General features: G+C 41.4%; 1 protein-coding gene across 17 annotated transcripts in view; it reads right to left on the bottom strand.

Moving 5' to 3' along the window:
* Nucleotides 1-15,898, bottom strand: part of PCNX2 (pecanex 2) — a 309,218-nt gene that overhangs the window by 210,975 nt on the left and 82,345 nt on the right. For 14 of the 17 annotated variants that reach the window (XR_012414710.1, XM_015440348.4, XM_005539760.4 and 11 more), the window contains 2 exons: nt 10,035-10,206; nt 700-810 (listed from right to left, as the gene is read on the bottom strand). Coding sequence is in view for 16 of the 17 variants with exons in the window: in XM_015440348.4 (XP_015295834.3) it covers nt 700-810; nt 10,035-10,206 (283 nt within the window). In the remaining variant the exon portion in view is untranslated. The remainder of the gene's footprint in view (nt 1-699; nt 811-10,034; nt 10,207-15,898) is intronic. The other 3 variants (XM_073995457.1, XM_073995478.1, XM_073995508.1) reach the window with 1 other exon arrangement.

Genomic DNA, 15,898 nt, shown 5'->3' with positions numbered 1-15,898 from the left:
TGTGTGTGTGTACGTGTATGTGTTATGGGGGTGGTAACAGTGATTGCATTATGCACATGATTTCATTTACTCTTTATAGCAACCCTATGAGGTCACTGTGTTTATTTCCATTTAGAGAATAGATGAGTAGGCTGAAAAGTTAAGCAATTTATGTCATGTCGTGAGATTATACCCACCTTGGCCTGAATCTAAAATATGACATTTAAAAGGTCACAGTGATGGTTTAGGGACACAGGTCACCTGTCTCTGTGGGTACACACACAATACACAGCACAATGTCAACCCACAGGCTCACATTGATGCATTCCCAGACTTGAGCATGTATGTGCTCAAATACACACATACACACACACATACACTTTTATATCCACTCACACATGCTCATACACATTCACACACATGGAGTGTTTTTTTAGGGAATAGTTTGAAGGGCCTCAAACCTATTCCAGATCATAGAGAATTCTACCCTTCCTTGTCTCTGTGCTTATGCTCAAACAAGCTAAGTGGACCTCTTCCAATTTGGCTACGGGAAATCTGGACAGACCTATCATCACCCAGACTGATCCAAACTGAAGTCATTTAAATGCTCTGGACAAAGAAAACCTAACTATCTAGCCTCTCATCTCCTGCCTAAGGCTATTTAGTCCTTATCTGAACTCTAGATTCCTTTACAGGAAGAATAGAATGTAAACGACTTACCAGAACCACCAAAAAACAGCATGTCAATTTGCTCCAAAAGATAAATGCAGAAAGTGTTGATTTGCGGGAAGAGTCCAAGGAGGGAAATAGCAGGGAAGCAATATAAAAATACTGAAAATGAACAAACAAAATTGACGATAAGCTTGTGGGAACTGTGTTGCCAAAGCTCCTGCTGCAGTGCTCTCTCTCTCCCCTTCCAAACCATCCCACCCAGGAATACTGGAGGAAATCTTTTTTTTGAAATGGAGTCGCCCTCTGTCACCCAAGCTGGAGTGCAGTGGCACGATCTCGGCTCACTGCAACCTCCACAGACCAATGTCAGACTCCTCTCACCTGGAGGAAAGATCCTGAGAAAGACGTTCTGATGAAAGGAATGCACACAGCCCAGGACAGAACAAAGACTTCAGGGGTGGTGAGTGAGAGTACAATCATCTTCAGTTTGAAAGAGTAGACTTGGACATGGGGCAGATGAGGGGAAGAGAAAGGAAACTAGGAAAACTACAGGAACATAAAAAAACACAGGACAGGCCAGGCGTGGTGGCTCACACCAGTAATCCCAGCACTTTGGGAGGCTGAGGTGGGCAGATCACCTGAGGTCAGGAGTTTGAGACCAGCCTGGCCAACATGGCGAAACCCCATCTCTACTGAAAAAACAAATACAAAATTTAGCCGGGCGTGGTGGCATGTGCCTGTAATCCCAGCTACTCGGGAGACTGAGACAGGAGAATCGCTTGAACCCAGGAGGCTGAGGTTGCAGTGAGCCGAGATCATGCCACTGTCCTCCAGCCTGGGCAACAGAGCAAGACTGTGCTTCTCAGACAAAAAAAATCACAGGATAGTAATTACGGAAATCTCTTCCTGCATGCGAGAGGAGAGCAAAAATTGGGGCCAAGGAGTGTCCTTGCTTTGCACTTCTGTACCCTCAAGCACTTGAGTAACTCGGAGTCTGTTACATCCTAAATACCAACTGGAAACTCAGAGTTAAGTCAGAGCTCAAGGCTGTCAAGTGGGAACTACCTGACTCAGCACTGGGTGATAATGTGACATGGATTCTAGGGTAGATGGATCACATGGTAGACGAAGGTGCTCTTGGCTGAGGAGAGGGAGCTTATGCTACCTCCCATCAGAATGATGCAATTGCAGAACTGGAGAAAACGTGTGTAGGTTATAATTCAATGTTTCAGAGAACTATTTTGTTAGAGGAGGAAAACTACAGTAGAGCTGCATTTTACAGCAACTTTCCTACCGTTGCCTCTTGCTTAATTCTACTGAAGCTGGGTTTCAGAGAAACATAGAAACTCCCATTAGCAGTGCCATAAGACATCTGTCTTCCTTTCTGTCCCTGATCATTGGGTTGTATGTCAATGAAGTTAGGTACTGGTAAACCTTAATAAAACTAAGGAAATTTGATTTGAAATCCAATATGTCTAGACGTTGGAACTATGTCCTAAAATATGCACAAACCACGGTGAACAATGGGAGGAGGATGGTAAGTGAGGCTGTTTCAGCTATTTCTGAAAAATGGGGAATGTTAACTTCCCATAGTGGCGTTGTAAGGATGAGAGCATTTGCACAACCCATTCTCTGAATATTTGATTAAAATAGTTGCTTAATGTTATTGCGTTATTTAAAACGGGCACAATAGCACCTTTGGCCATAAGATGGTAAATAATATTGCATGGACTTAGTTCTTGCTTCTCTCTTGTCCTTTTTCTGAAATGCTCCTTGTTTCGGGTTGAATTCTGTTCCCACAAAAGATGTTGAAGTTCTCTTTTTAAAAGTTGGTATGTAACGAACCTGCATGGTTTGCACATGTATCCCAGAACTTAAAGAAAATTTAAAAAAAAAAAAAAAAGTTGGTTAAAATTCACTATAGAACAAAGTACTGAGGAACTGTTCCAACTCTTTGTGAAAGAAAAATTTTATGTCATGAACATGGCTATCTATGACAGTAGGGGCTGTGGTTGGTGTTGGTGCTATGTTTTGATACAGGTGGTGATTTTGTTGTGATAATTTTTGTGGCACGATTTCAACTATATTGTAAAAAAGTAGAGCACCCGAAAGCAGTTTATTTTTCAATCAATGCAGACAAAAAGGCACAAATACTGATATGCTAGACATAACTATATAAGACATAATTTCTTTTGCAGTTTCCATAGAGAGATACAAGAAATAAACAGAAATTTGATTACAGAACATATAGTCATGAACATATAAATTTTAATCCACAAAATTCCATAAAATTTCAAACAAACTGAGAAGAGCTTCTCTTTACTTTGGGGTCAAAACCCAGCAATGACAATTTTGTGCTATGCTATATCTGCCAATTCCAGATCGGGGCAGAGGGAAGGTCCAATGAGATCTCTTATTTACCTTTCAAAATGCTGTATGCCTGGGTGACAAAGACTACTCTGAGAATGAAGAACTACAGAGAAAAGTCTAGGTGTGGAATCACATCAAAGACAAAGCCAAATATTGGGAGCTATTTGGTAAATCAAGGATAAAGAGGTATTCTGTATAAGAAATACATTAGCCAATGCAACAAAACCCAAAGAAGTGAGAAGAATTAGGAGACAGTGAAAAATGGCATGAGGAAGATAAAATGGTAAGAAATACCAGAAAGTCATCCCCGGAGATGCTCTGGCTGTGGGTGTAGAATTGGAACTTAATGAAACAATACAGGAAGCACAGCAGTCAACAGAGAGGCCCATGCACTAGATCCTCTCCAAAACATACTGGAGGAGGAAAGCTCTAGTCTTTAAAATAAATGTCGTGGAGGTGGAATGGGAGGAAGAGGGAGTCCATGTGTCTCATCTGTCAGGTTGCACTGAACGTGAAGGAAAAAGCAGCCAAATGCTTGTTATGTTACCAGGACTTTAGGAAAATGACACTTGAAATTGCTGAAATTATTTTGTTCTTTTTTTTTTTCCCAGAAGTGAAAAATTAAAGTCTTTGTGGCTGTTCATAATTTTCCCTGTGAACAAACATTTTCTGTTAGCACACTGAGTGGGTCTATAATTTTCTCTCTCTTCTTTCTAACTTTTTATTTTCCTTAATAATTATAGTCAAGGCAGAAACTTCTGGCACAGTTCCATTTCTTTTTAAGCAAAATTCATAAATAAAAATATAGTGGCTTAAGCTACTTTTTATCAAATGTGATTTGATTTATCACATTTTTATCAAATGTGAGTGATATGAATTACCATATTTGCAGGTCTGAGGGGCAAGCAGGCAGAATTAAAATGGCACAGAGATAAAACTAAAGCCTCTGAAGTCAATGTGAATGTATATATTGTGTGTCTTCAATATGCTCTATCTGTGTATTAACTAATTGACCTCATACGGACTGAGGTCAAGAAATGAGCCTTTAAACAAGACATAGAAATGGGACGTCTGGGTGTTTAGGGAAAGGTGAGTACAATCCAGTAATTGGTTCTAAAACTTCCACTCATCTCCAAAGTTACAATCTCCATTATTGAACATGCATTATTGTTGTCAGGGATTTATAAACGTAAGGACCAAAAATGTAACATAAAACTCTCAGGTCTGAGAAAAACAAAAATAAAAAACACAGAGCAGTGGCCATTTGATAAAGAACCCATCCAGTGCTTGGACCCGGGCTACAACTGATGGACCTTTCATCTTGCCTGAAGTTTTTCCACGCCAGAGAACTCATTTCACTAAGCAACACCTACTCTACTGTGGGGCAGCTCTAACCCAAACCGTTTCACTGGCTTCTCTGTACTGAGCTGTAATCCACCTGCTATCTGCTGGAACTAGTTGTTACGGCTACAAAAGAGAATAAAATCCCTCCCCTTCAACCTGGCAGCATTTTAAGGATCTGAAGCTATTGTGGGTACCTCTAGCACTCAAGTGTTTCTTCCCTGGGTTGGACATTCCCAGTTCCATTACCCAGTTTCCAGACCCCATATAGGCCATGTGGCTACACATTCCTCCAGGCACACTCTAGTTTTGTTACTGCTCCTTTTGAAATATGGTACTAAGAATCAGAGACCTTTTGGCTTTCTCACCCATAGGATAATTTCAAAGCCAGTCTCACTCAGAGGCTTTTGCTGAAGCTTCCCAAATGGAAAGTAATGTAAATTCCAGCCAGAGGTCACCAGTCTCTGACTGAACACAGGAAATGACTGCGGACGAATAACTTTCACCTTATTCCTGGGAATAAAAATAAAGAACATTTTTTCTTATAATGAAAGGAAAAGTGCACAGAGTAATATTCTGAACATATATGAGGGATCATAAAAGAAAAAGAAATTACGTAGGAATATTATTCTGTGCTTCTACCTCCTTAATTCACCTGAATTTCTCCTCCTTCAATCATCTGACGTTTCCTTCTTCTCTGAGATGCTTCTCTCCTCGCATTATACATGACAAGGAGTTTCTCCATCCTTCCCACCTGCCCCATGTCCAGCTGACTCCTCTCATACCACTGGCTCAGGCATTTGATCTCTTCTGCACAAGGAGGCAAAAGGAGCTGCTGATACTGGACTGGCCTTGCTCCTTGTCTGGCCCTCTCCTCTGCCCCTCCTCCCGCTCTGACAGGGTGATGGTTTAATTGCAGAAACCAGGAGTGGCAGTGGGTAACCGAAACATCACCAACAAGACACTGCTCTAGGAAACACTCCAAGCTCCCTAGCACCGGCCAGAGGAGGACCACTTGCACCCAACACAGCATGAGAAGCATGATAAATCCATGGGAAACGATGTCACATGTACGTAATTCTTCCTTCTGCCTTGTCCTTTTTCTTAAACGCTCCTCATTATGGGCTGAATTATGTTCCCATAAAAGGTGTGGAAGTTCTAACTCCCAGTAACTCTAAATGTGACCTTGTTTGGAAATAGGGTCTTTGCAGATTATTGAGTTAAGCTGAGGCCCTTAGGGTCCACCTGGGCCCTAATTCAATATGACTGGTGTCCTTATGAAAAGGAGAAATTTGGACATAGAGGCACACACGCATACAGGGGAGACCATATGAACACACAGGAGAAGAATGCCATCTACAAGCCAAGGAGAGAGGCCCGGAACAGGTCCTTCTTTAGCGCTTTCAGAGGGAGCATGGCCTGGACAACACCTTGAGTTTGGACTTCTGGCTTCTAGAACTGCAAGACAATTAACTTCTGTTGTTCCAAGCCACCCAGTGGGGAGTACTTTGTTATAGCGGCTCTAGGAAGCATTACACTTCCTAGATCTGTACACTTCTTTTTCCTCCTAATAACCTTTTGTTTTCTCCTAATGTTTTTCTTCTCTCCTTTCTAGTTCCTCTATATAGCAGTGGCAGCAGCTTTAGACTGCTTACATCCCTTGCTAGTGGAGGGAGTAGAGAGAATAAGGTCCACAAAGAAGAAATGACTTTAAGTTGCCCTTGTGTTCCCTCATAAAGTCAGAAAAATAGTGTAAGCCTCCACCTCTTTCCTTTCTCTCCCATTTGTTGTAAATTTGTTTCGCAACCTTTTCCTGCTCAGTGCAAATTTGTATGTTTAACACATTCATTCCATAGGGATTGCTATTGTTCTATTTTTCTATTTATCTTTACCCCAGAAGTTATTTAATCAGCTTGCTGGATTTTTTATCGCCATTTTTACTTGTCACTGTTGACAAGCAAACAAAAATATGTATTAGGGAGAAGCTTTAATGAGGGAAAGGGAATTCCAGTGAAAAAGATAAGAATGTTCCCTCTCCAATCCCTAATGAAATTGATATAAAAACTAAAATAAAATAAGAATATGCATACCTAGTAGGATATTCTAGAACAAGGGTTATTGCTAAAAGTAAAAGCTTAGACTTTTACCAATTATTTAAGACATTAAGGTCTTACTTTTTGAGCTTTAATAACATCTCACATTCCAATGCCATTGTAAGTTTACCACACCAAGACAACTACACTTATTCCAAAGTTGACTTTTTTACAGTAGTAAACAAAAATTTTAAAAACCAGCAATGGGGGAGAGACCAATGTACATAAAAGCAATTTGTAAATGGAAGACACATCATGCTTTTCGTGCCCCCAAACTTCTTTCTACAGATTATTGGCAAAGGCACTTATTAAGTCCCTACTTATTCTAAGTGCTGAGTTAAACGGTCCAAACGGACTGTAGCCTTCTCTGACTTATGAATGGGAAGTATTCCGAAAGTTATTGTACATTAATCTCCTTAGTACTTAAAGCAGACTTTCGGCCAGGCATGGTGGCTCACGTCTGTAATCCCAGCACTTTGAGAGGCCGAGGCGGGTGGATCACCTGAGGTCAGGAGTTCGGAACTAGCCTGGCCAACATGGCAAAACCCCATCTCTACTAAAAATACAAAAATTAGCTAGGTATGATGGCACGCGCCTGTAATCCCAGCTACTTGGGAGGCTGAGGCAGGAGAATCGCTTGAACCCAGGAGGCAGAGGTTGCAGTGAGCCTAGATCGGGCCACTGCACTCTACTGGGCAATAGAGATGGACCCCCTCTCAAAAAAAAAAAAAAAAAACAAAACAAAAACACAGACTTTTATATTCATTAGTTCATCCTTTCAACAGATGTTTATTTAGTGCCTCTAAATGCCAGACACTGCTAAGGATTCAGTGGTAAGAAAGTAGGCAGGGTCTCTGCCTTGCCTTTTCTGAGCAAATAAGCTAGTGAGAGAGACAGGCATTATTTCAGTATTAACAATGCGAGCAGATTGCTAGAAAATGGACTAAGGACTATGAAAGTGTGGGTAGTGAGAGGACAGACAATGGGGTCAAACTTACGGAAATAAGGTGTCATAAGCCAGCATAATGAAGGACAGGGGAGGCCGCAAAACAGCTTCCGAATAGAAGGAACACACTGTGTGAGACAGAGATGAGAAGGGACCACACAATGTGTGATAAGGAGGTGAGAAGGGGTCACAGTAGTTACGTCTCCAGCTCAAGCCACAGATCCCTGTGACCTGTAAGAGGTGGCACTCTATCAACACTAACCCACATTCAAGATCCCAGGAAAAGGTGGTTGGGGGTGCCCAAGATGGAGTGTGGAGTGCAGAGAGAGAAAAGGCAGCATTTTGACATAGACAACTGTTTCTTGGACATCTTCCAAAATTATTTTATGCTTTCTCCTTCTCTAATCTCCAGGTCCTCGTGTGCCCTTGAGCTGTGGACTCCAACACTGCTGTTTGCAAAAAGAAGATGGCAGGAAAGGATGGCCCTGCAAAGTGTGCGATCATGAGTGAGCATCTCTGTCTACTCAAACTGTGATTTCTTCATTGCAGCCGACTTAGTGAGGAATATGGGCGTGCTAAGTTATAAAATAATAAGAATGACAGAAGGCCTTTCTTGTGTATGTGTTTGCTCCAACCAATAGGACTGAAAAAAAAAGTAAACTAAAAAAATCAGGAAGGATAGAAGCAAATATTCTTGGGCAGGAGGGCACTGACTGGGAGATCAAATTATGGATCTGTTATTTTTTTCCCAACATGTTTGTGTTTACTAATTGAACTCAGAGGTTCTCCGAAGCATGGTGCGTAACCCTTTGGCATTAAGAAGCTACTCTGGCTGGGCACAATGGCTCACGCCTGTAATCCCAGCACTTTGGGAGGCTGAGGTGGGTAGATCACTTGAGGTCAGGAGTTCAAGACCAGCCTGGCCAACATGGGGAAACCCCATCTCTTCTAAAAATACAAAAATTAGCCAGGTGCGGCGGCACATGCCTGTAATTCCAGCTACTTGGGAGGCTGAGGCTGGAGAATCGCTTGAATCCAGGAGGTGGAGGTTGCCGTAAGCCAAGATTGTGTCACTGTACTCCAGCTTGGGAGACAAAGTGAGACACTGCCTCAAAAAAAAAAAAGAAAAAAAAAAAAAAGAAAAAAAAGAAGAAGCTACTCTGCTTCTCACATGATGTAATAGGAAAAGATGTGTTGAGGATGCATAGAAAGGGGGGCTTGTGGTGGGTTGGGCATGGGGGGAGTAAAGAGTGAAGAGTTCAGTACCAATGCAGCAGGAAGAGGAACAGGAAGCCGGAGGGTGGAGTGCCTACCAGGGTTTTCACCTATAAGGAGCACAAACAAAGCTTACACCATACCTGGGCATCTCCCTAGTTCCACTAGAGAGATTCGGGAGGGCTGTCACGGAGGTTGGGAAAGGATGATGTGGGACCAGAGGCTTTGACAGTCTCTTGAGTAAGATTTCTAGCTGGCAAGCGAGAGATCCAGCTAGTGATGTTGGTAGAAGCTACCCTTTATCAACTCAGCTGGTCAATGTGATCACAGACAATAACAAACTGGCAGGTGTGCAAACCCCTGGATGTCTCTGCAAGAATTCTCAGAGCATATGCAGTCAGAGCAACCACTTTGCATAATAGGGACAACAACAGCTGATGCTTGGTGCCCAGCACTGCTCTCTATGTCAAAGTATACCAACTCATTGAAAACTTTCAGTAATTTCTGAGGTGGCTAATATTTTTGCCTTTATATCACAGTTAAGTTTTGCTCAAAGTCATATACTTAATAGAGTGGCAAAGCTGGAATTCAAACCATCAGCAGTTTGGCTCCAGAGTCAGGACTCAAAACCATGCAGGTGACTCGTTTAAACAGAGCATTTTATATCAAATACTGCTTCAACCTTAAGTCAAGCAAAGGGATTGGTGGAAGACTGGGTGATCTGAGTATCCAGGTCTCCGCCTGGACTGAGAACCATGCCCACTCATGCTGCTACCCCGATGGCAAAACCAGCCCCAGCAGGAACCATAACAACTATTCTGCAGATGGGCATTTTTTTTTTATTTGTTTATTTATTTTTGAGAAACAGTTTCACTTGTTGCCCAGGTTGGAGTGCAATGGCGTGATCTCGGCTCACCGCAACCTCCGCCTCCCAGGTTCAAGCGATTCTCCCACCTCAGCCTCCTGAGTAGCTGTGATTACCAGCATGCGCCACCATGTCCTGCTAATTTTTTTGTATCTTTTTAGTAGAGACGGGGTTTCACCATGTTGGCCAGGCTGGTCTTGAAATCCTGACCTCAGGTGATCCACCCGCCTCAGCCTCCCAAAGTGCTGGGATTATAGGCGTGAGCCACCGTGCCCAGCCCAGATTGGCATTATTACAATGGGCATTATTATAACGAACATTATATTGCTACAACTTCTTGGTCATAAATATCAAAATCCTTTAAAAATAATTCCACAGTTGGATGCCTTGAGGCTTGGGCTCCCAGACAGTCTTCAGTAGATACGCGAGCCAAGAGGAAAATACACATCTCTTCACTCAATAATGAAGTAAGGAAGCTTAGAAATTCAGAAGACAAGGGCAAGACATACCCCCACCCACCATATTCTTCCCCACAAGCCCGTAATTAACTCACCTATTAGGTAGTCCCTAGCTGATTGGAGAAACACTGGAGAGAAGAGCTTCAGGCCATACACAATGTAACTGGGAGGGTGCCTGGCTTTGGCCCCTGTATCAAGAAGCAAAATAAGGCCACACAGCACACAAAAATAGATTGGTCTGCTATATGTTATGATTTGGTTGTGTCCCTAGAAAACAAACACAATTTCTGAATGGTACCTTTTATTTTGATTAAATGACAAAAGCCTCATAATTAGTAATTTACACTATATCTTATAACTTATACCATATAACACATTTTCCCCCAACCACCACAATTCATACACACACACACACACACACACACACACACACACACACACACACACAAAAACAGGAACAAAAGAAAAGAAAAAAGTCTGATTCTTATTCTGCCAAACCAGAATAAGACTATCAAAAAAAAGTTATGCCTATCAATCTCAACAAGATTTACCTGAAAATTTAATTACCATCCTGAGAGAAAATCTAGATCTAATTCAATGCTTTCCCCAACAGTGAAACTTCCATTCATCTTGTTCATTTCAAGTGCAAAACTAATTTAAACCACTGTTTGCTCTACACTTGGGTGCCACTATTAATAAGAAATAGAATTATAATTTGTGGGCTTTAATTTCCTAGTATCTTAGAAAGCAAGACCATATGGGTACAAAGTTATACCTGCAGAGATTACATAAAATGTCTCAGTGTAGCACAGTGGAGTCATTCAGCTTAAAAAATGTCTTATTTATACTATGTACAAAGCATTTCCCTGTGAGGGGTACCAAATATTTAGCAGACCTGATCTTATCCCTATACCTATTGTTATGAGGCAAAGTAGAATTATTTTTTATTCTTCTTGAATGGATAGAAAAATTAAGGAAAAGATACAACATCAACTTTCCAGGGCAAAAGCCAACAAAAAATTTACATCTCCTAAATCAATGCACAAATTTATAAGATTCAGGGGAGAAAACACAATGAAAATGAATTGGGAAAAATGTCTTTTGCAATTCATGAACTGCCTCGAGTGTAAAAAGGAAGGATTAAAGTGATATGGTTTCAGATGTGAATTTTTAAAGTCACTGCCTTGAACATGTTATATTTAGAAATGCAATTTAAATTGCCACTGCTTCTATAATAGAAATCGTCCTATTCTGAGACCATCTTTTAAGAGGAAGAAAAACACAGTCTGTCCATGGAGGCTGGCTATGTTTGGCCCAGAGTCCAGGCTCAGTCTTAAGAATACTTCTACTCTTATGAAATTTCCTTTTGAATCCAACTAGGTCGCAGATTAATGGGTATGGGAATACTTTTGTTGCATTTTTTAAAACTGAAACTAAAGCCCACGTTCCATCTAAATGCATTTCTCATCAAGTGAATAGCAAAATAAATTTGTTGGTATAAATAACAATGCAGTATACAAATACACACGCAAATGAGACATTTCCTCAAACTGGCATGGTTTAGGAAATAGAATTAAATAGCTACTTTCCACTTGCTCTGAGTTTTTTCTTGTATTAAAAGGTTAAAAATACATTATTCTAAAAATTAAAAGTCTTTGGCCTTTAACCAGTCTGAGATATTATTTTGAATCTTCCAAGTCAAACTTTACTGGGCATGGGGAGGTTTTCTTTGTATCTGTAATTTATGAAACAAAACTTACAGCACTGTTACAGAGAGCCTGCCCTCATCACCATGTTCCTGCGCTACCACATTTTCCCATCCTGTGTTTTGGGTCCCTAAACTATAATAAGCATTTTGCTAATGCAAGGCACATAAACCACTTTTTTTTTGAGACCCAGTCTCACTCTGTCGCCCAAGGCTAGAGTACAGTGTTATGATCTTGGCTCAGTGCAACCTCCATCTCCTGGGTTCAGGTCTTTCTCCTGCCTCAGCCTCCCGAGTAGCTGGGATTTTACAGGCACCCGCCACCATGCCCTGCTAATTTTTTGTATTTTTAGTACAGATGGGGTCTCACTATGTTGGCCAGGCTGGTCTCAAACTCCTGATCTCAGGTGATCCGCTCGACTCGGCCTCCCAAAGTGCTGGGATAACAGACCTGAGCCACTGTGCCTGGTCGCTACTTCTATTTGCCTCAATTTCTGAGAACACCTGCTAATAAAATGTCCCTGCTCTTCAATACCTACTTCCACATATGAATGAATCATCAAATCTCCTAAGGACTGATTTTTTAATGTTTTCAATAGAAAAATTCCAGTAGCTCCACCAGCTAAAGTCTGATCATAATCTCTTAAAAACTCACTTGACACCATCAGGCCCCATCTGCTTTTAACCTTAAAATACACTGTGGGGAGCACCAATGGAATTCAGCTGTGGAGCATCTTGCAAGGCTATTGCACAAAAGCAGATCTCTGTGCACATTTGCATTTTCCATTAGCCCTACCTCCATAAGCCATCTCATGACCCAAGTGCTAGTCTCAGTGCAGAGAAGGAGCAAGGTTCAAGACTCGAACAAAAACTCCAGGAGTCCTGCCTGTGGCAAGCAGCAGTGTGTGTGGCTAAGTGATGAGGCCATCCTAATTATCCTCTTAGAGACAGTGGAAGGGTCAGCTCCTTCGAATGTTCTGTTGTTGTGAAGGCGGGGAAAAGGTTTTTGTTGTAAGGGAGCTGGGGTGTCTGGGAAAATTGTAGAGGCGCATGGCTTAGCCTCAAGGGGAATCACCTGAGGTCTGTGCACAGCCTGGCCAGGCTGCCTCCATCCTCCCTCTCAGCTCTGCTGCATGTGCCAGCTCCAGGCTTCATTCCCCGGAACAGCAGACAGCCCCTGACACCTGCTGAGTTGACAGATGTTCCTGTCTCTCCCACATTCAGCATTTTTTTATTTTAAGAAAGAAAAAATCTTGCTTTGTCACCCAGGCTGGAGTGCAGTGGCATGATCATAGCTCACTGCTGCCTCCCTCTCCTGACCAGCTACTCTTTTTGACAACTGATGTAAAATGACAACAGCCACAACAGCTAATGTTTGTCTGGCCTTTCCTGCATCCCAGGCACTGAGTGTCCTACGTACTTCAAGCGTATTCATGTAGCAAACCCTCAGAACACCCTGAGAAGCACATACTATTCTCCTTTTGATAAGACTAAACTGAGACATAAGGATGAAGAAACTGTCCCAGGCCTCACGCACAGAAAACAGCAGGGCAGAGTAAGGACTGGAGCCCCATTTGCCTGGCTTCCTCCACCGACCATAGGGAGGCATACATGTGGCACTGGATTCTCCAGACCCAAGGACTCAGCCTGACATCACAAAATTTCATTCATAATCGTCACTCTTTAAACACAGAATGTGAACGTTACTCATGTGAAGCAAATTCAGAGAATGAGGAAAGCATCTGTGATAGTCTTAGGATGTCAGTTTTTGCAAAGGACTCTGGGCAGAGAACAGGGCTCTTTACCTGCAGAAGGTGTAGAAAGCCCAGACATTCCCTGCCCGTTTCTCTGCTGTTGCCCTGTGACATGATGGTCACGTACGTTGAAGTCTCATCACTGCCACAAAGGTTTGCTGTGTTTTATGGTTTCTCACAATGGTGTCGGTTAGTTTAATTAAACATTATTTTCTGGTGGTTGTTGATGATTTCGTTTTTACTTTAGCTTTAGCAGTTCACTTGTACATTCAGAGCCATCCTAAACGTTCATAATGCTCTTTGGTTCCCATTGTATGTGGGTGGAGCAAACAAGGACAGCTGGGGGTGGGCACCCATCACCCCACTGCGACCCTAAACAGCAACTATTTTATGATCCACACTTTGTATATACAAGAGAATTCGAAATATTTTAAAGAATTCTCTTTGTATGGAAGAGAAGCAGCAGGCAAAGGGTTAAATAATTCTCAACCGGTTACTATTGAGATATTAAGATGCAATGTCAATTTAAATATAGCAGAAATGTGATAGGCTACTTTAAAAATTGAAAAGAAATAGGCAAATACGATTGTTTAAGCTTAGTTTATCGTTGAATTCTACAGAACAATTTATGTTAGGTTCAACTTCGTAACTTTCAGATCTGTGAACCATGACAAAATGGCAGATGCAGTTGTCCAGGCAAGACAGCAGTGAAATGGGCATCAAAGTGTTCATCAAGTGCTTCCAGGGCACTCCATTCTGCTACCTCCTAGTTCATGTATTTTCCTCCTGTCTCAGCACTGCCCTCAAAGGCAGTGAAAGAGAGCAGAAAGAGTGGTGATCTACATTCTGCCTTTAATCAATGGTAGACATTAAGTATCATTTGCAATGGTTTCTGTTTTAAATAGTACCATTTTGAACAAAGACACAATTGAATATTATTTGAGAACTTTTCATCAAGATCCACTAAAACTAATTTTAGTTTTCTTCTTATTTCTTAGGATTGAGTATTGGGAAATTATTTCATGTCATTCAAAATCATTCCTCTGATAAACCCTACGTTGGCCAGGTGATCAAAGTCAACATCAGCAGAGACAAATCATACTGATAACTTGTCCCGTTGATGTGATGTGATCCATGTAACATGTTACCTCTGTGGTTTTCCTCCTGAAATCCATAATCCCATTCTTACCATGAGATAAACATCAGAAAAATCCCAACTAAGAAATGTGTATAAACTACCTGACGAGTCCTCAAAACTGTCAAGGTCATCAAAAGCTATTAGTATATTGCCAGTCTATGTTCCTCGGATTTCTTCCAGTATCCACCTCACCCTATATATTTTTAAGTTGCCCAGAAACTGTTTCCTTTTAGAATCAGACTAATTTTTTTTCAGGCTTAAGGAAAATCTGAGAAATTATCACAGCCAAAAGGAGCCTACAGAGACATGGTAGCTATTATAACGTAATTTGGTGCCCTGGATGGGAACCTCAAGCAGAAAAAGGATATTAGGTAAAAACCAAGAAAATCTGAATAAAATGTGGACTTTAATAATAATGTATCAATATTGGTCCATTAATTGCAACAAATGTATAATATTGTGACTAATGCACGAAGTTAATACAGTGAAACTAAGAATGGGGTATACAGACATTCTCAGTACCATTTTCCCAATTTTTCTGTAGATTTAAAACTATTCTAAAATAAAAGGTTTACTTACAAAAAATAATTCCTAATACTTTCTATATAACCTGAAGTAGATACCAAATGTCTTCACTGAATAGTAGCAACAGTTAATTGAATAGAATGCATAACAAGCTGTAGCCCTCACTCTTTGCAGTTTGTACTATAAGGAATCAAGACACATATGTAAAGAGGAAGGAAACATTTACAGAGGACTTAGTACACTTAGTATACTCTAGTATACGCTAAAGCCTGTACTGGGCATACTACATACATTGCCCAGTGCGCTCTTCTTTTTTTTTTTTTTTTTTTTTTTTTTGAGACAGAGTCTCACTCTGTCACCCAGGCTGGAGTGTAGTGATGTGATCTCGGCTCACTGCAACCTCTGCTACCCAGGTTCAAGCGATTCTTCTGCCTCAGCCTCCCGAGTAGCTGGGATTACAGGCACCTGCCACTGCGCCCGGCTAATTTTTGTATTTTCAGTAGAGACGGGGTTTCACCATCTGGGCAAGCCTGGTCTTGAACTCCTGACCCTGTGATCCACCCACCTCAGCCTCCCAAAGTGCTGGGATTACAGGCGTGAGCCACTGTGCCCAGCCGCCCAGTGCATTCTTTATTAAATCCAACTGATGTTATTCTGATTATCCATATTTTGCACAAACATAAAAATACTGCTAACAATTGCTAAGTGCTTCAGGGCCAGATACTGTGCTAAACACTCAGGGATGCTACATTGTTTCCTTCTCTTGCAATCCTGTTTTATTATTTATTCCTCTTTTGCAGATGAAAAGCCTATGATTGAGAGAAGTAAGTTTCCCAG

This window comes from Macaca fascicularis, chromosome 1, assembly GCF_037993035.2.
Source record: "Macaca fascicularis isolate 582-1 chromosome 1, T2T-MFA8v1.1".
Lineage (NCBI taxonomy): Eukaryota > Metazoa > Chordata > Mammalia > Primates > Cercopithecidae > Macaca > Macaca fascicularis.
The sequence above is the reverse complement of the archived record's forward strand: the minus strand, read 5'-3'. Positions and strand labels throughout refer to the sequence as shown.